The sequence below is a fragment of the Telopea speciosissima genome, chromosome 9 (genome assembly GCF_018873765.1).
Source record: "Telopea speciosissima isolate NSW1024214 ecotype Mountain lineage chromosome 9, Tspe_v1, whole genome shotgun sequence".
Classification (NCBI taxonomy): domain Eukaryota; kingdom Viridiplantae; phylum Streptophyta; class Magnoliopsida; order Proteales; family Proteaceae; genus Telopea; species Telopea speciosissima.
In genome coordinates this window covers 52,038,446-52,058,094 of record NC_057924.1, presented here as the reverse complement: position 1 = coordinate 52,058,094, position 19,649 = coordinate 52,038,446, and the positions used below count along the sequence as shown (strand labels likewise).

General features: G+C 38.2%; 2 protein-coding genes across 2 annotated transcripts in view; both read right to left on the bottom strand.

Annotated features, from left to right (window-relative positions):
- The window catches only part of LOC122639048 (disease resistance protein RPV1-like), a 48,825-nt gene that overhangs the window by 8,772 nt on the left and 20,404 nt on the right, over positions 1-19,649 (bottom strand). The gene's annotated exons all lie outside the window — the stretch shown is intronic.
- Positions 17,703-18,266, bottom strand: LOC122639047 (disease resistance protein Roq1-like). The gene has a single exon (XM_043831886.1). The coding sequence runs from the start codon at positions 18,264-18,266 to the stop codon at positions 17,703-17,705; it is 564 nt and encodes a 187-aa protein (XP_043687821.1).

The window sequence follows — 19,649 nt, the reverse complement described above, 5'->3', positions numbered from 1 at the left end:
GCAGCAAGGCCTTGATTATGATGAAACCTTTAGCCCAGTTATCAAGCCCATAACAATTCGCAACGTCCTCACTATGGCTATATCCAATGGTTGCGCTGTTTGTCAGCATGACGTCCAAAATGCCTTCTTACATAGCATTCTTAATGAAGAAGTCTGCATGGCCCAGCCTCAGGGGTTTGAAGATTTCAGTAGGCCCACCCATGTCTGCAAATTACATAGGTCTTTATATGGGTTTATATAGGCCCCTCGGGCTTGGTTCAGCCATCTCTCTCAGTTTTTACTTGCGACTGGTTTTCGGGCATCACAAACTGATCCATCTTTATTTATTTACAAACAGGGCCACATGACAACTTATGTTCTTATCTATATAGATGATATTCTAGTTACAGGGAACCAACCCACACATATCACCACTCTCCTCCAACAGCTGGCTTCGGAGTTTTCCATCAAGGACCTTGGTCACTTGAGCTTTTTTCAGGGTATTGAGGCTACATACAAGCCATATGGGGTTACTCTTTCTCAATCCTAGTACAGTACAGATCTTCTACAACGAGCTGGCATGACTGAATGTAAAATAGTTCTCACACTAATGGCCACCATCTTTAAAGCCTCCTTTGCAGGGGGGTGTCGCATTCTCAAATCTGACCCAGTACAGGTCTATAGTTGGTGTGCTTCAGTACATCACCCTCACTTGCCCCGATGTGGCCTTCTTTATAAACCGGGCCTGCTAGCTTATGCATAGCCTAACTGAAGATCATTGGTCCATGGTGAAGCGGATTCTACGCTATCTCAAATACACAATTAAATATGGAGTTCACATCACCAAATCATCTTCTCAAGATCTTCAGGCGTTTACTGATGTTGATTGGGGTGGTGAAGGTGATAATCAAAATTCTACCGGTGGATATGCAATTTATATAGGCTCTAACTTGATTGCTTGGGCATCGAAAAAACAAAAGACTATTTCCTGATCATCCACTGAATCGGAATATAAGGCTCTTGTCGATGCCTGTGTTGAACTGACCTGACTCCAGTCCCTGTTTGGCGAGCTTGGCCTGTCCACGACCCAGGCCCCGTGTTATGGTGCGACAACATCAGGGCCACATATCTCTCCGCTGACCCGGTCTTTCATGCCCGTACCAAACATGTGGAGATCGATTTCCATTTTGTGCGTGATAAAGTTGCCAAAAAGGACCTCCAGGTCGGATTTATTTTCGCAAAAGACCAGATTGCGGACATCATGACCAAGGGGCTCTGCACGACGTGATTTTCTTTCCTTTGAGTCAAGCTGAAGATTAGATCTCTCGAATCTTCATCTTGAGGGGGTGTATCAGTCATAGTGGCCTTCCATCTTAGTTCTTTCCATTATTGCATGCAATCCCATGCAATCCTGCCTTTCCATTATTGTATGCAATCTCGGAGATCTCTCTCAGTCTCTATATTCACTCAATCATATCACTCTCTATATGGTAATGGTGATTGAGTTTCCAACTTGTGGATTCCTCTCACCTTTACCTATATATATACAATCTTGTAATCTCTCAAAGTTTAAGGCAATAATATATTTCACAATCCAATACTCCCCATCTCAGCCTTCCTTCGGCCGAAAGGGTAGGAACCAACAGATATGAGGAGATGAAAAAATAACACCTTAGTTTTATCCTTCAAATGCTTCTAAGGATCCTAAAAGGATCTTCTAATTACCTTATCGATTTCCCATAGCTTCACCTATCTCTTTGCCTTACATTATAGCATTCCAAAGAAGGCATTAGTTTAGGTTTCTGGTGTTGGACAGAAGTCTCTACAATTCGGCTTGGCTGGACTTTTAAAATGATGCATACTAGTGTGTTCTTCCGAGATCAGTATCTAATCACTCACTATTATTAGTTTTCTCTGATCCAGTCCCCAAGCCTGGGAACTGCCCTTTTAGGCTACAATATTTTTTGTTAGAGTATTGCAATTTTACTACTGTAATAAGTAAATCTTGGTGTATGTATTGAGTTCTCCGTTTGTGGTTACTCAGAAGTTAAAGAGGTTAAAATCTACTCTAAGAATCTAGTCATGTTCGGCTTTTCCTAATGTGAACTTAGAGGTGGGTCAGGCCAAAATTGCTCTTAAGAATGCCCAATAGGTCATTGAAAATGTGGGTTGTTCTGAGTATCTTATCCAATGTCAAAGCCAGGCTAAATAGGAGTATATTAATGCTATCAAACTGCAAGAAAAGCTTTGGTAAAAAAGGTCTAGAAATCGCATCGGGGTCCTCTACTGCCGAGCTGCCCCTACTGCCGTGTGCGCCCCAAACAAAGCAAGGCGGCAAAAAGATTGCACTACCCCTGCCTGACCGCCTTGCGCAAGCACAGGTAAGGTGGTCTATTCCGCCTTGCTGTGTGTGGGCGCACGGAAGTAGAGGATCCATATCCCTAGAAATCGGGCTCTGACATGTGGTGACTATAATACAAGATACATCCATCTAGCGATGAAGATTAGGTGCTCAAAAAACTACATTAGGGTGTTGAAGAAGGTGGATGAGTCCCTGATCAGTGATGCTTCCCAAATCAGCAACTATATTACTGATTTTTATGAGTCGTTCCATAGGAGAGCAAACTCTAGTTCCCACCCAGAGATTCTGTCTTACATCCCTTCCATTATCTCGGCCAGATGATAATGCTTTACTTATTGCAATTCCAAGTACAGATGATATCAAAGTAACGGTATTTGACTTGGATCCAAATAATGCTCCAGGGTCGATCGCTTCCCACGTGTGTTTTATAGATCATGTTGGAATATTATTGAGAGAGATGTGTGTCGTGCTATTTCAAAAAAAATTTCGTGAAGGAATTATCACTAAGGGGGTTAATAGTAACTTTATTAGTTTAATCCCTAAAATTGATGATGCAATTATGATAGACAAGTTTTGGCCTATTGGTCTGGGAAATTTCCTCTATGAACAAATCCCAAAAATTTTAGCCACTTGGTTATCGGGGATATTACCAAAGTTGATTTCAGAGGAGCAAGGAATACTCCAAAAAGGAAAAGTCATTTTTTCCAATATTTGTGTGGTGTCTGAACTCACAAATTCACTTCATGTTAAATCTCATGGGGGAGGCATGAGGCTTAAACTAGACATTCAAAAGGTCTATGATACTATGGACTAGACTTTTATGTTTAGTGTCATGAAGAAGTTTGGCTTTAATGACACTTGGATAAACTTGATACATCAACTACTTTCTTCAGCCAAAATGTCGATCCTACTAAATGGAGTTCCAGTTGGATTCTTTGGTGTAGAGAAGGGAGCATGAAAAATTGAAAATCCTTGGTCTAAACCACCAATAAGGGATCTCATAACATTGAAATTAGGTATTATACACACACATAATTCCATATTGGTATTAGCGAGGGGGGCCAATGATAGTGCACACAAGGGCATCAACATAGCTGCATGGGATTTCTAATTTCATATGGGGCGGGGCGGTAATTTCGTATTGTGTTGGGCGTAGGGGCCACACGACCAGGTAGCGTTCTTTTTCCAATAATTAGATAGCGGTGGTTATAAAAACCACTGCAGATTATGACATTCAGCAATGATTTTCTATAATTGTTGTTATTTAGCATATTATACACACCCCTAACGGCCTAACCAATAGAAGATGTAAACTATCTTCTCAGCATCCTTCTGCCCTTTTTTCTCTTATTCATGACTGGATGATTGATCAGACTTTGGATTCGGCAAGAAGCATTTGTACTGGTGAGCATGCGGCAGGTGATGAGGATCTTCGTAATACTAGGAAGGATCCAGAGGAACCAATCCCTAACCGGGTACCATCTCTCTGCATTAATTTTGATTTCTATAACTTCTTCTCTGTTTTCTTTATGGTTATGCGTAGTCTTGTTCTTTGCTGGTGGGACCTGAATTGCCAATACTCTTCCTACTCCTTTATCCCTCGTAAACCGTCATTCTCTTGTATGTATACCCTTCTTTCCCCCCTTCGTGCTTAATATTTTTTTCTTGCTGTTTGCTTAACTTCCTTTGTTGTTATCTATTTTAATATTGTTCTCTTCTATTACAAATGAAAATATCTACAAAAATTTAAACCTGATATTGTGTTTCTTTGTGAAACAAAAATTTCTGACCATGAATCTTTTAAATTTCCTGCTCTTATGCGTCTCTATAATTCTACTGCCTTCATCAACAATGATGGTTTAAAAGGAAGAAAGGGGGGACTGTGGGTCTTTTTGAATCGAGACATTATGGTGACTGATCTTTCCACTCATAAATTTTTTATTGCGTTTAAATTCTGGGATGTGTTGATGGGTGCTTGTTGGGTTGTATGCTTATATGCTCCCCATCATTACTCTTTACGCAGTGATTGCTGGGATGATCTGTATTTATTTATTTTCAATATCACGGGGAACCTCTTGATAATACGGGATTTTAATGAAGTTCTTTCACTAGAGGATAAACTCAGTGGATTTCAATTCCATCTTTCCCCTTCTGCGAGCGGGCTTAAAGCTCTAATTACTGACTTCTCCTTGGAAGATATTAATTGTCGGGGATCTTGTTTCACTTTGTCTAACAAGCAAAAGCTTCCCGGCCTGGTTAGAAAGCACCTCGATAGAGTGCTAGCTAACCAGGATTGGTTGAGTTCCTACCCCCTTACCACTTTAACTAAACTTTCTTCGGTTGGGTCTGATCATAATCCCTTAATCCTTCATTTGTTGGCTCCAGGCCTTCTTACAAAAAACTTTTTCATTACCAGGAGGCCTGGACTCACCACCCGGGTTTCTATGATTTCTGCTCCACCTAATGGTTTAGTATGGGATCTGATGCCCTCCCCTTAAAGCTTCGATGTTTGGCTAAACTCCTTCAAGGATGGAATCGATCTGTGTTTGGACATTCAGATGTTATTAAATGTAATCTGTTGGACAGCTACCTTTCCCTAGAAGATAAGGTTTCTCCCCAGTGTTCTGAGCTGAAACAGATTTCTAACCAAATTCAGTGGATTTTTAATGTGGAGGAAGCTTTTTGGCTCCAAAAATCTCGACATGCTTACATCAAGGATGGGGATAGGAATACTAGATTCTATCATACTGTGTCGGGATCAAACTTGCGCAAAAGAAGGATAAACTTTTTAATTTCTGAGGATGGTGCTAAACTAGAAGACCCTAAATGCCTGGCACATGCTTTTGCTTCACATCTCCAGCAGATTTTCAAAACAACCAAACCACTTCCTTCGTTCATGGAATGCCTGTTCTAGGAATACTAGATTCTATCATATTGTGTCGAGATCAAACTTGCGCAAAAGAAGGATAAACTTTTTAATTTCTGAGGATGGTGCTAAACTAGAAGACCCTAAATGCCTGGCACATGCTTTTGCTTCACATCTCCAGCAGATTTTCAAAACAACAAAACCACTTCCTTCGTTCATGGAATGCCTGTTCTCACCAATCATTTCGTCCAGCGCTAGAACTTCCCTCTGTGCACTACCCTCTATAGAGGAGGTAAGAATGGTGGTGTTTTCTATCGGTCCTTGGAAAGCGCCAGGTATGGATGGCTTTCAAGCTTGCTTTTATAAAAAATTCTGGGATATTTTGTCTAATGATGTTCTTGCTTTTGTACATAATTTCTTCCTTTCTGCCTCCCTTCCTTGTGGAGTGAATCATACTCTCATTTGCGTTATTCCTAAATCGGTTAACACTTGCCATGTTGCTGATTTTCGATCTATTAGCCTTTGTAATGTTTCTTATAAAATACTTGCCAAAATTATTGCTAACCACCTTAAAATCATCTTTCTTCTTTTATATCCCCGTTCCAAGCAGCCTTTTTACCTGGGCGGCAGATATCTGACAATATTATTATTGCCCAGGAAAATTTTCAATTCCTCAAGTGCAAGAAAGGTAAGAATGGTTTTGTTGCTATCAAACTTGATATGTCTAAAGCCTATGATAGATTGGAATGGTGTTTTGTTAATGCCATTTTTTATTTCTTAGGCTTTGGTGATTTTTGGGGCCGGTTGATTCATGCTCTCATTTCTAAGATGTCTTTTTCAATTAAGTTGGATGACAGCCCTTTTGACTTCTGTAAAACTTCTAGGGGCATTTGACAAGGATGTCCCTTAAGCCCTTACGTCTTCATCTCTGCTATAGAAGTATTATATAGACTTTTAGATGCTTATAGGGAGCTCAATTTATTCCATGGTATTAAGATTGCCGAAATGCCCCTAAAATTTCTCATCTCCTTTTGCAAATGATACTTTCATTTGCGGGGCTATCCGAGGATCTTCGAACAATCAAAGCAGTCTTAGAACTGTTCTCCGACCTTTCTCGACAGAAATCAACTACGGAAAGAGTGGTCTTTGTTTCAACAAAAACGTTCCTCCCTGTGAAAGACACTATTTAAGTTCTATTATTGGAATCAAAGAAATGTCTAAAAAGGCCACTTATCCGGGTGTTAATCTTTTTCACTCCGCATCCAAAACCTCAAATCTAAATTTTATTGTTACTTGTGCCAATAATAGACTAGCTTCATGGAAATCTAATCTTCTATCTTTTGCAGGTCGTCGAGTTCTAATTCAATCAGTTCTCACCTCCATTCCACCTTACCACATGTCTTGCTTTGCTTTCCCGATCAAAACATGCAAAGCCCTTGATTCTATTTGTATCAAATTTTGGAATGGCAGCTCTTCGACTATCAAGAAAACATCTTTGATTGCTTGGGACAAGATTTGCCTCCTGGCTAAACATGGAGAGCTGGGTATTCGTAAGGCTTCATTACAAACTCGGCCTTCTCGCTCAAATTGGCTTGGCGCCGATTTCTCAACCGGATGCCCTTTGTGCCAGGACTCTCAAAGCTAAATACTTTTCTAATCATTCCATTTTTAATCCCAAAGTGATGAGAAAGCGTGGATCTTGGACTTGGAATAGCATTGCCAACACCCTCCCAATATTGGTAACGGTTGTAATACGTATTTCTGGATGACCTGTGGATTCCTGCCATTCATTTGCATTCCTTACCTCCATCTTTGAATCAATCTAGGACTAATGACAAGGTAAGTTTTTTTTGTACTAATTCTCAATGGAATCCGTCATTACTTTCTTCTTATGTTTCACACTGGTTTATCTTAAAAATTACTAATATTCAATTATCAACTACTGATGATAGTTGGTGGTGTTCTCTAGATAAGGATGGTCAATTCTCTATGCGTCGTGTTACATGCTTTGTAATGCATTTGAATCCCTCATCTTTTTTCAATCCTAAGTGCATCCTTTGGTGGAAATTTTTTTAGAAACTCCTGTTACATCCCAAGTTTAAAATTTTCTTTTGCTGTGTTCTACATGCAGGTATTCCTACTAGAGATATTCTCTCAAAATGGAGTCCTATCGACTCTGATTGCTTGATATGCGGTCATCCTAAGGAGTCAATTTGGCTCATATTACTTTCATGCACCTAGGCAAAACATATCTGGGCCGCGGGCCCCTTGGGTTTAAGGACTGAGCATTTTGCTTACTCATCATTAGAACAATTTTGCACATCCTTTTATTCTAATAGATTTATTGAACCACGTTCTCGTTCTTGGTTTTTCTCTATCTTTATAATTACTTGCTATTTTATCTGGGAATCAAGAAACAGGGTTGTGATGGGGAACAATAAGGCTGATCCTAGTAGAACAATGTCACTTATCTATTGGTGGATAACTGATCTCAAGCTCCATCCACCTAATTCTGACAACTGTAGTACTGATAAAATTATGACTTTGGACATCACTGTTTCAATTAAGGAATTAAATGTGCCATATTTTGATTGGCCTGTTTTAATCTGTGCTGGAGTCTTCCAACCAGGCATAGACTTATTTGCGTGGGCTTTTTGCATTCTGACTCAAGGACGTGTGGTAATAGCTCAGGTGGGTTTTTTGATTGCGTGCCAGTGAAAACAAACCCTTTTGATTCTGCAAACTTTCAGACTTCAGACTTTGTATGTCCACGCACCTCTTCTGTTTCCATTATTGCTGCAACTCTTAAAACTTAAAGCAACTTCAGTTTCTTATCCTTTCAAACTTATGTCTGTTTTCTAGGTTTTGGAGGAGCAATCAGATACCCAGATGCTTGGTTTACAAGAGGCCTTCCGAACCCCTGGGGTTTGTAGCTTCTTGACTATTCTGCATGTTTCATCCTTTATTCAAATCAGTGCTTCATCATCTTAACACAACTTTTGCATGTTTCTTTGTATCTATTTGCTTTGAGAAGTTAAATGTGTCTGATTGGCTGGTCCTTGTAATGTTCTATTTCTTTACATCAGAATTATCTCGACATTCCCTGGAAATAAAACACTGTGCAGTTGTAAGGATATGTTTGATAAGCGAACTTTGATTTTTGAGGAAGAAGTTCATCCTCACTATATCTTCATAGAATTATACAGTTAGCTTGTGAATGCCTTTTGATCCTTTTATGGGGTTTTCAATATTTTGGAGCTGATAGTTTTATTTCCAGTTCTATTTTTTAGGTGGGTGCCCGGTAATGTTCCATTATGTTACTCTCAATGCGTCTTAAGTGGCCTACCCTGTGTCTGTAATCACAGGTGAGTACCCACAGGTTGTCTGTTGGCATGACCCCTAAAACTCGAAGACTACCAAAGCATGGTGAGATGCTTTTATCTGTGCATGGCTCGCCCCTTGGAGTGTACAAGGAAGATAACATGGAAGCCATACATGGTATGTATTCCTTCTACTTAATGCTAATGATTCTTTAAATTTTGGTCATGTTTCAATTTGTAACTTGAAATCTGCAGAATCAGAAGAAGGTTGACTGGTTCGGACTTCTTCCAGTTTAATGGTGGCTCTGAGATACATTGCATGTCATCTCAAGCTGGTCTTGAGGATTATCGCTCCATCATTGCACCATAACTTAATGTTTACATGTACACATTCTCATGGATCATTGACTCCGAACAAAGATATCACAAATATACGATTTCATGTTGTAATTTATTTCAAATTTTACTGTTTGTTTGAGTATTAAAGGTGCATGTGCATGCTCACTTAATAGTTTTCTATATCTCTAAAGTCTCAATCATATTACTTGTTTAATTAAAATGACCCCAAAGTTCATTAGGACGAACTGTCTTGATAAGGTTATCATGATGGTCTTTCATTTTTAGTCATGTGGACAGTTGGTCAATTGGATAAGTTGTATTTGTACACGTAATGGATTAGTAAATTGTCAATTTTGAGATTCAAATTCACATTCATATATGCCCATCTTTCCTATTTTTCAGTTGTCGATGTATGTTCATACACCCTCTTCTAGTCCCTAGGTTTTCAGAGCTTTACTTTGCCACTTAGAGAACAGAGAATATTTTGGCTGAAACTAGAGTACTTGACATGTATGCAGGGAGCTCTGTGGTCTACCAGTCCATAAAATTTGGGTCTTATTTGATATTCTGTTTGGCAATTTTTTGAGCCATCCTACCGACAAGTTCGTAGGATAGTACATCCTAGATTTACCAATTAAAATTATTATAAACTGTTTTTGTTAATCCTTTTTTTAAATTAGGATGAGCAGTTTCACAATTTTTAATAAGTGATAGGTCTGGTGGGGAGCACATTTTTGGATAGCCAAGCAAATTGTCCCAATTAAGATTCTTATGATACATGTTTCCCAATTTATGGGTTCAAAAGACCCTATATGGCATGTTTGCATTGGAATTTGGAAATCATTAAAACCTCACAAACTATTATTTACACTGCCAATCCTATCTGATGTCTTCAATTAAAATTTTTAAAAATACACAGCCATTTTGCAAATTGTACTGCAGGTTCTAGAGCAAATGAGTATCCAAACTTGTCAATGTTACCATTATTTCATATTATACAATGCTGCACCAAGAACAAGTGACTAATGCAACAGCAATACTTCTGCAACCTCCCACTAGTTGGACGATCTGGTTCTCAGGAAATGGCGTTTCACTCATTGATCAAGCTGAGGGCATCAACAAACATATATAGTGTAAGAATTTCATTTTCTTTTCAGGGGTGATGAGAACAAATTAAAGGTTAGATTACAATGTATGTAGATTCAACTATCCTGCTAGTGCTCGATGTAACATATCACCAGGAAAATAAAAACGTTCATGATCATAGTCAGTTGAAAAAATTGAACTCAGGCTATATAAGACGAGCAATAATAGAACTGTAGAACAGAATAGAGCCTTCCGTGTAACAAAAACCCTGTACTGAAACAGTTGCAGAAAAATCCCAAACAGCTTCAGCCACCTCACCTTCTTCCTCCCACCTCTTAAGGAACATTATTGGATCCTCTAACCCCAACATATGAAAAAGTTTGGGTAAATTCTGTTGTTGTTATTACTTCCAGCTTCTTCACAATCAGAGGGTGAACTTCCAACATAATCAACAGCATTTGGTTGTTTGTTCCGTATTTTCTGCAGGATGATGTTGTCTGATAACAATTTGAAGTGTGTTAAAATCCAGGCTAGGAGAAGGACCTGAGGCAGGGGAGGTCTCTTTCTGTGCCTCAACACCTCTCCCTCTTCCTCCACTACGTCACAAACAGAGTCGAATTTTAAACAACTCAAGAAATCTGCTGTTGTGATTCTCTCCTCTTCAGTATTTTGGAGAAGATGTTTTCCATTTTCCTGAACTTATGATTGGACTCATCTTTAGTGTCAGTACTACAGGCGTCAGTGTTAAATACAGGCTAAGGGACTAAGGGACGGAAATGATCCTTCGTACTCATCATCAAGACAAACCTCCCTTGTAGTTACTAGCCTTGATCAACACTACTTCGTTTTCTTCTTTAGGAGAAGAATTTCGTCCTTCAACCTCCACTAGTGACAAATATTTAGTTTGCGAGGAAGAAGAGAACAGAGGCAAAAGATGAACAAGCTAGAGAAATGCATTTGTTTGGCTCTGTTGGAGGAGATGCCAGTAGAGGAAGAAAAGTGAAGGAGATGAAGGAGAATTAAAAAAAAAAAAAAGAGATTTTGTTTAGATTTAACGAGCAGAGGATGAGGACTAGGAGGAGCAGCAGGAACCGGCGGGGAAGGTGGGGGCGAAGAGTAGGTGTGGTGGTCGTACATTTCCGTCATATCAAAAGATAGATGTTGAGAAACAAATCACAAGAAGCAGTAACAGGTTGACAAGAAAAGCAAAGTAGAACAGCAGCAGAAGCAGTTCAGTACTGAGGTGATCAATTTCTCTTTCTAGTTTCCTCTGCAAAAGCAAAACCATCTCTCCTCCTCAGCTCTGCAGCTGCACAATTCCTGTGTGTGTTGTTTTCTAGCTTCTTTTAAGGTACTAGTCCAACGCAATACTCGGCATCTAATACCTCAAGCTTCTCTAATAGTACAGTCCAACATCATCGGGCAACATCTTGAGTGAGTAACAACAGCATTTGAGAATAAGTCTTTTGAGCTGACTCAACTGTCCGGTGGAGTTGTCTAACTTGTCCAAGGACTTGAACTATCCAAGATCTAATCTCTCCAAGAAAAGAAACTATTGCAATATGACCGTTGTAATCTAGCCGTTATATTATAGACGCTGGGTTCTCTCCTCTCATCTTGTATATATTGTGTGTGTGTGTGTGTGTTAGTAATAAAGTATGATCTCTATTTACCCGTGGATGTAGGTGTTAACACACTGAATCACGTATCTCTCTGTGCACTCTTTATTTGCTCAAATCTCTATATGGTATCAGAGCAGAAGTTGGAAAGTTTCTCTTGCTAAATCTATTGCACAGAAGTTGGAAAGTTTCTATTACTTGCTGAAGCGGATCTCTTAATATACTGCTTCTTATTCCTTTCTCTCACAGAAGTTGAAAGGATATTGTGGGCAAGGAGGGGTCCTTCTAAAGTCGTTTCACTCTTTCCAATAATAGAGAAGCTGAAGAGTTGGACTTCCTCATTGATTCTTGCTGTTGGAGACGTTTCTCTCCTCTTTATCAAAGCCAGCAATAAATCTCCAAGCTGAAATATTTGACTTTTTTTTTGGGTTATATCTCCTTCAGAGTTTACTTTTCTCGTTCATCTAATAATATTAAATTTATCTTTACTATCTCCCCTAACCGTATGTGAGAAAAGCAACTTTTCTCTTCTTTCTTCTTACTCTCTGATTGTGGCTGCCTTGGTGCTCTTCTCCAACTGAGTGACCTTGAGGTCCTCTGAAAAAGAATCGGTTAAACGCTTGTCAAGTAAGTTCTTTTTTTCTTGACTTATTACAATGGGTGACTCATCTATTGTTCAAGATTCATCTACTTCATCTGCTTCACATGAAACTAACACTAGCATCAAGCTCACTACTTCTCTTTTAAATGGACTAAACTACCTACCATGGTCACGGGCTGCCTCTTTAGCCCTCTGTGGTCGTGGGAAGATAGGTCATGTTAACGGAAAAATAGCTTCCGTATCATCCACTGATCCAAAATTTGAAGAATGGGAAGCTACTGATTGCATGATCATGTCTTGGATTTTGAATTCCATGGAACTTAATATAGCTAACATCTTCATATATGCTGATAATGCCAAGGACCTATGGGATTCAGTCAAAAAAATGTATGGGCAACAAAATAATGCCTCAAGAATTTTTTAGATTAAACAAGAATTGTCCCTTATCTCTCAAGGAGATCTGTTATTTCTTGATCTGTTTTGTCTTCTCAAAAGGAAATGGGAGGAGTTGCGCATCTATTGCCCTCCCACAACAGACCTAAAAACATTGCAAACCTGAGAAGAATAAGACAAAATATTTCAATTGCTTGCTTGCCTCAAACCAGAATATGATCAACTGCGTAGTCAGATTCTTATGGGTTCCACGTTTCCAACATTGGAAGATGTTTGTGCTATCATTCAACAAGAAGAAACCAGGAAAAAGGTCATGAACCCCTCCACTCATTCTTCTGAAATTTCTCATGAAAAGAATGCTCTTACAGCTCATTTGGATAGCCAAGAACTCTTGCAACCACAAGGGAATGAGAGGAGGATCTTTAGTTCTTCAAGAGGTCGAGGAAGAGGTCGAGGCAACCGACCACCTATGAAATGTGATCACTGCAAAGGCCTTGGGCATCTTAAAGAGAGATGTTGGATCTTATTCCCTCATCTCCGTCCATCTAGGAATAATGGAGAAAAAAGAGTCGCTCAAGCTGCCAACAATAACACTCAAGTTTCCATTGATCTTCTTAACCAGCTCTTGCAACAACTGAAAACAACTACTGCTGGTTCTTCTAATTCAACTCATTCTTCCTTGACTCTTGATACTGAAAACGGTATTTCTCCTACTTCTTTTACTTTAAATAATACTAATACTTGGGTTGTTGATTCGGGAGCCACAGATCACATGACCGGTAATCCTAAACATCTCTTAAAATTAACAAATCATTCTCAAATGCAACGTGTGACTGTGGCTAATGGATCTCTTGTTCCGATTAAAGGACAAGGACATACACTACTCCTTTCTACTGAAATTGAAGTTTTATTTCTACCATCATTTTCTTCTAATCGACTATCTGTTAGTAAAATTACTAATTCCCTAAATTGCAATGTCGTTCTCTCAAAAAATGTATTTTTTCAGACAGAAAGCGGGAAGATGATTGGTAAAGACTATCTTCAACACGGGCTGTACCTTCTTGAACAACCTGCTCGTGCCCTTATTTCTCAATCGAAAAAATATGATGACTGTCAGCTTTGGCATTACTGAACAGGTCATCCTTCAGACAAAGTTTTGAACTTCTTATTTCCTTTATCTGGTATTAATTTTCATAATTGTGAAATCTATAGATTTGCTAAGCAGACCAAACTCCCTTTTAAACAATCCTCGCATAAATCTGAATTTTTGTTTGAATTAGTACATTTAGATTTATGGGGACCAGCCCCAATAAACTCTCAAGATGGGTATAGATATTTCATTACTTTTATTGATGACAAATCCCGTGCTACTTGGATATATTTACTAAAACAAAAATATGGGGCTTTATCTATCTTCAAAGAATTCTCTCACATGGTTCACACCCAATTTGGGGCTAATATTAAAATTCTTAGAACCGACAATGGAACTGAGTACATTAATCAACTATTTAGTTCTTATACTAAAGAAGTTGGCATAATTCATCAAACTACTTGTGTTGGAACACCCCAGCAAAATGGTATTGCAGAACGTAAGAATAGACACTTACTCGAGGTAACTCGATCTCTTCTTTTTCAAAAAAAGTTCCCAAAGTTTATTAGTCTTATGCCGTATTGACTGCATGCTATTTAATTAATAGAATGCCTAGTAGGGTGCTTGACTATAAGTCTCCAATGGAAATTTTACTTGGAAGACAAATTTGTCTTGATCATCTTCGAATTTTTGGAAGCCCTTGTTTTGTTTATGAAGAGAGTAGTGGAAAACTGGATCCTCATACAACTAAATGTGTGTTCTTAGGCTATTCCTTCACAAAAAAGGGATACAAATGCTTTGACCCTATTCATCACAAACTATATATTTCCTGGCATATTCATTTCATTGAAAGCGACTTCTATTTTCAGCCCTCTGAAACTAGAAGTCAGGGGGAGAATCTTCATGTTTTTGATTATGCCCCATTGCCCATTGTTGAGTCAAACCAAAAAAAATTCTGGTGAACCTACCTTGAATGAGCATTCCTTACCTCAAGAAATTCAAATAAATTTAGAACCACAAGAAGTTCGTAGGTCCTCTTGCATCCCTAAACCTTCATCAAGACTTCAAGATTTTTATACTTATCATCTGTCTCCTTTCCTATTCAAAACTATGTTGGATATAATAAAGTTTCTCTTAAGCATAAAGCCTTTCTCACATCTCTTGAGAATAATAAAGAGCCTACAAAATTTTCTCAAGCCATGACTCAAGAGGTGTGGAGAACAACAATGCAAGAGGAACTTCAGGCTTTACATAAAAATAATACTTGAGAAATTGTCAAAATCCCACAAGGTAAGAAGACAGTAGGATGCAAGTGGGTTTACAAAATTAAATACAATAGTGATGGGACCATTGAAGGTACAAAACTAGGCTTGTAGCAAAAGGCTTTATCCAAACCTATGGTGTGGACTACAAGAAAACCTTCGCCCCTGTAGCAAAAAATGAATACTGTTCGAGTTTTAATGTCTATTGCTGTAAATCATGGATGGAACTTAATTCAAATGGATGTCAAAAATGCTTTTTTGCATGGGGATCTTGAGGAAGAAGTATATGTGGAACTTCTTCCTGGACATCCCCAAGAACATAAGACTAATTTTCTGTGCAAACTCAGAAAGGCCATTTATGGTCTTAAACAATCCCCTAGAGCCTGGTATGCTAAACTTAACATGGCTCTCATGAGTTTCGGATTTCAAAGAAGTGTCGTTGATTCTTCTATGTTTTCAAAAAGGGGTGCTTCAAGAATTACAATAGTTCTAATATTTGTTGATGATATTATCACCACTGAAGATGATATAGAAAGTATTGCCAGTTTAAAAGTTCATCTCAGGAAAAAATTTGATATTAAAGATTTTGGGAAGATCAAATATTTTTTGGGAATTGAAGTAGCTCACTCCAATAAAGGTCTGTTTATTTCTCAAAGAAAGTATGTTATGGATTTGTTAAATGAAACTGGCAAGTTGGGAGTTAAACCAGCTAGCACCCCTATTGACCATTAATCCAGACTAGGAACTAATGATGGAGAGCCCTTCACAGATATTGGGTAATTTCAAAGACTCGTAGGAAAACTAATTTATCTCACCATCACTAGGCTAGATATTGCTTATCCTATTAGCCTTGTGAGTCAATTTATGCATGCTCCAAAAAGGGGTCACCTAGAAGCCGTAAATAGAATTTTAAGTTACCTATAGTCTTCCCTTGGTAAGGGAATCTAGATGCAAAAAATGGGAACAATGAAATTCTTGGTTTTTCTGATGCTGATTGGGCAGGAAATCCAACTGATAGAAAATCCACAATTGAGTTCTGTACCTTTGTGGGAGGAAATCTCATCACTTGGAAAAGCAAAAAACAAAATGTGGTTGTCCGTTCCAGTGCTGAAGCAGAATATAGAGCCATGGCCTCTACTACTAGTGAATTAATATGGTTAAAATTTCTTCTTCAAGATCTTGGACTTGATCCCGGATCTCCAATCAAATTATTTTGCAACAATCAAGCTGCCATGCATATCGCTTCAAATCCTGTCTTCCATGAGCGAATCAAGCACATTGAAGTTGATTGCCATTTTGTTCGAGAAAAGGTTCAACAAAAGGTCATTGAAATAGTGTACGTCTCAAGCAAGAACCAGTTGGCCGACATATTTACTAAAGCCACGCCTAAGGATCACTTTCATCAAATTGTCTCCAAGTTGGGCTTCATTGATATCTTCGCTCCAACTTGAGGGGGAGTATTGCAATATGACCGTTGTAATCTAGCCGTTATATTATAGCCGTTGGGTTTTCCCGTCTCATCTTGTATATATTGTGTGTATGTATTAGTAATAAAGTATGATCTCTATTTACCCGTGGATGTCGGTGTTAACACACCGAACCACGTATCTCTTTGTGCATTCTTTATTTGCTCAAATCTCTATAGAAACCATGAAAAGTCTGGGGACCTGGAAAGATGTCTACAATAACGAAGAGGACACATATATTAATATATAGGCCTGATGTTCTCTGAGCCAGAGGCACAGTATACGTCCAGACACATGGGGGTGGGTGAAATTATCGCCCTGCCCCTCTAAATGACTGAAATGACCACCCCAATGTGTCTGGGCACATCCTGGATTCCCAGGCAGAGAACAATGGTCCTAATATATATATTATAGTACTATCAACAAGACTCAAAAATCAAATGAACAAATAGAAAAAGCAAAATACTATGCCTTATTTTCATATTAAGGTGTAATATGCCAAGCTTGTTCAATCATGAAGTTCCACAATAGGTCGAGATGAACTAGTCTCTTATGATAAAAATTGATTGATAGAATTTCCCAAGGACAGTTCTTCAATCTGAACCATCTTAGTCCAGAAGGAAGGTCCGAAATCTCTCTCATGAACTTTTCTGATTTAATTTTAAGAGATCTTAGATTGAGCATCATCTCAAAGTGTTCATTAGCTAAATAAACACTTGGTAATAAGTTGTAGGGAAGGAGCATGCCTTTTATTATCATGTCAGTTCTCCCTACAAAAGAAAATAACCTAAGTAAAGGAAATTGGTGAACATCATAACCCCAGCAAAACAGGAAAAAAAAACACGAGGAACAGGAAGTGATAAAGGTGCATCCCAAGTCATTTTGAGTGTCATAATAAAGATAGTAATTAGAGTGTCCAAATCATTGTCCACAAGAATTTTAAAATGTTTTTTTTGTTTTTTGTTAATTAGAATTTTAAAATGTAGAACATTACACAATGCACGATGTTTATATTGTGCTTGGTTCCCATATACCTTTTATTATGATGCCTTTAACTTACTAGGGCTAGTATAAGATATACATACCTTGTGTTCTTGAAACACATCCTAGATCGACCATAATCTACCACGCTTACCCAGCTCCATTGGGCTTTCTTTTTTTACAATATTTCTTCCCATGTCTTGAATCTGATCATGCATCTTCAGGTAACATTTGCTATAATCTTCAAATTTTAGAAGGGATCTTTTAATTAATCTATGTAGTGCTGATTTCGGATGATAGCCACAAGTTTCCCGTATGGAAATTACAGTTCTTTTCGGCTATCCAATGAAAAAATATGCAGCATCAAGAAATATAGTCTTTAGATAATCATCTTCTAGATTATCATAGCTTAACCTTCTTTGGACTTTTTCAAGAGGAATTTCTTTCAATTTTTGTAATGTACTTTCCCATTTTTCTTTGCCGCTTATATCCATTAGGTAAGACCCCAACACCTCTAAAGTTAAAGGCCACCCTCCCGAATAACATTCCACATGTGAAATTTTCATATAATCTTCAGGAGGTGGATCCCTTGAAAAGGCATGCAAACGAAATAGTTGAAGAGAATTTTTATGATCTAGCTCTTGAGGGCTATATATTTTATCTTTATCAATTTTAATCACATTCAAAATATGTTCGTCTCTGGTTGTAGGTATGACCCTCTTTCCTCGGCCAAACCAATTGAGTGCACTAGCCAAAGCATCTACCTGTTCATGACTGTCCACATCATCAAGAACAATAAGAACTTTTTCTTCACAGAGACTTTGTTCTATCAATTTTTCCCCTCTATGATGATCACCTACTTCAATGTCTCTTTTGATGACATCCTTAAGAAGCCGCTTCATTGTGTTGCTTGATCTATAACATTTGAAAGAAAACTATGCTTATTGAAGGTTGAAACTTGAAAAGAAGGGATTGTAGACTGCTTTTGCAATAGTTGTCTTTCCAATGTCATCGAAGCCACAAATTCCCATAAACTGAACATTATTGGAACCAATATTTAATAAAGATAATAGATGATTCACATGAGAATCTATTCCAATAGCAGGATATTTACATTCAGCCAAGTGGATGCTACTAATCAATTCTTCCAAAACCTTTTTAACAACTAATTCAATTAGCTCTGCTAGATCCCTACAATTATTTCATACCAAAAGTAAAATCACAACAAGAACTAATTAGATGAAAAGAAATAAACAATAAGGAGAACTTATTATGAGTGAAAAAATTGGAAATGTGCATCCTTGTATACAAAGAAGGGGTATGGTGGTTTTCGATTTATGTCATGTGTTGCTATTTGGATAATTATGGATCATTGAAAATACAAGGATCAGGGTTCTATTAGTTTTACAAAACCCCAAATTGAAACCAAATCGATAAGGATTTGGTTTGATTTGATCTGGGCTGAATCGATCAGTTTTGGTACCGGAAATTAACATCCTATGCACAACTCATTATTAACTCTGCCAATCCAACCCCACATCTTCAATTGAAATTAAGACGAAAGAACAAAAAAAAAAAAAAAGGAAAATAATCCTCTTCAATTCCCTAAAAGTGTGGAGTGCGGCAATTCGGGGTGGAGATGTCGACACCTGGCAGCTTGGACATCCAACGGTGCCAAGCTCAAGAAGAAGGGAAAAAAAATAGAAATCAATGAGCTCGGACGTTGGATGTCTGAGCTGCCAAATATCGACATCTCCACCCCGAATTACCGGACTGCACATTTTAGGGAATTGGAGAGGATTAATTTAAAAAAAAAAAAAAGCACGTCCATTTTGCAAGCCATATAGCAAGTTATACAAAATCATATCCACATGAATTGTTATCATTACTTCAGAGGGAAATTATCAATGCCACCCCATGAGACTTGCCAATATTTTAAGACACCCACACACAAAGTATGACATTATCAACCATTACCCAGATTTTAATGGGGTTAACCTAAGAAATCCAATTTACTAAATTACCCTATACACTAAAATATAAAAAACCCAACCCACAATCACTTTCTTACGGTTAAAACTTCAAATCTATGAAGGGATTAGGACACCCAACCTCTTTCTTCCATCCTTGCAACTTGCAACCCCAGGTTTCGGTACGTTCGTATTTAGCCATGGCCACCAAAAGGATTGCCTTCTCAGTTCTGAAAGTCTCATAGGCCCATATCTTGACACTGCACATAAACTTCACTCCTGCCATTACATTATTTGCAATTAAGATGTTGTGGA

Coding starts and splice junctions, on each gene's coding strand:
- LOC122639047 (XM_043831886.1), bottom strand. CDS start 18,266: ATGAAGCGGCTTCTTAAGGATGTCATCAAAAGAGACATTGAAGTAGGT.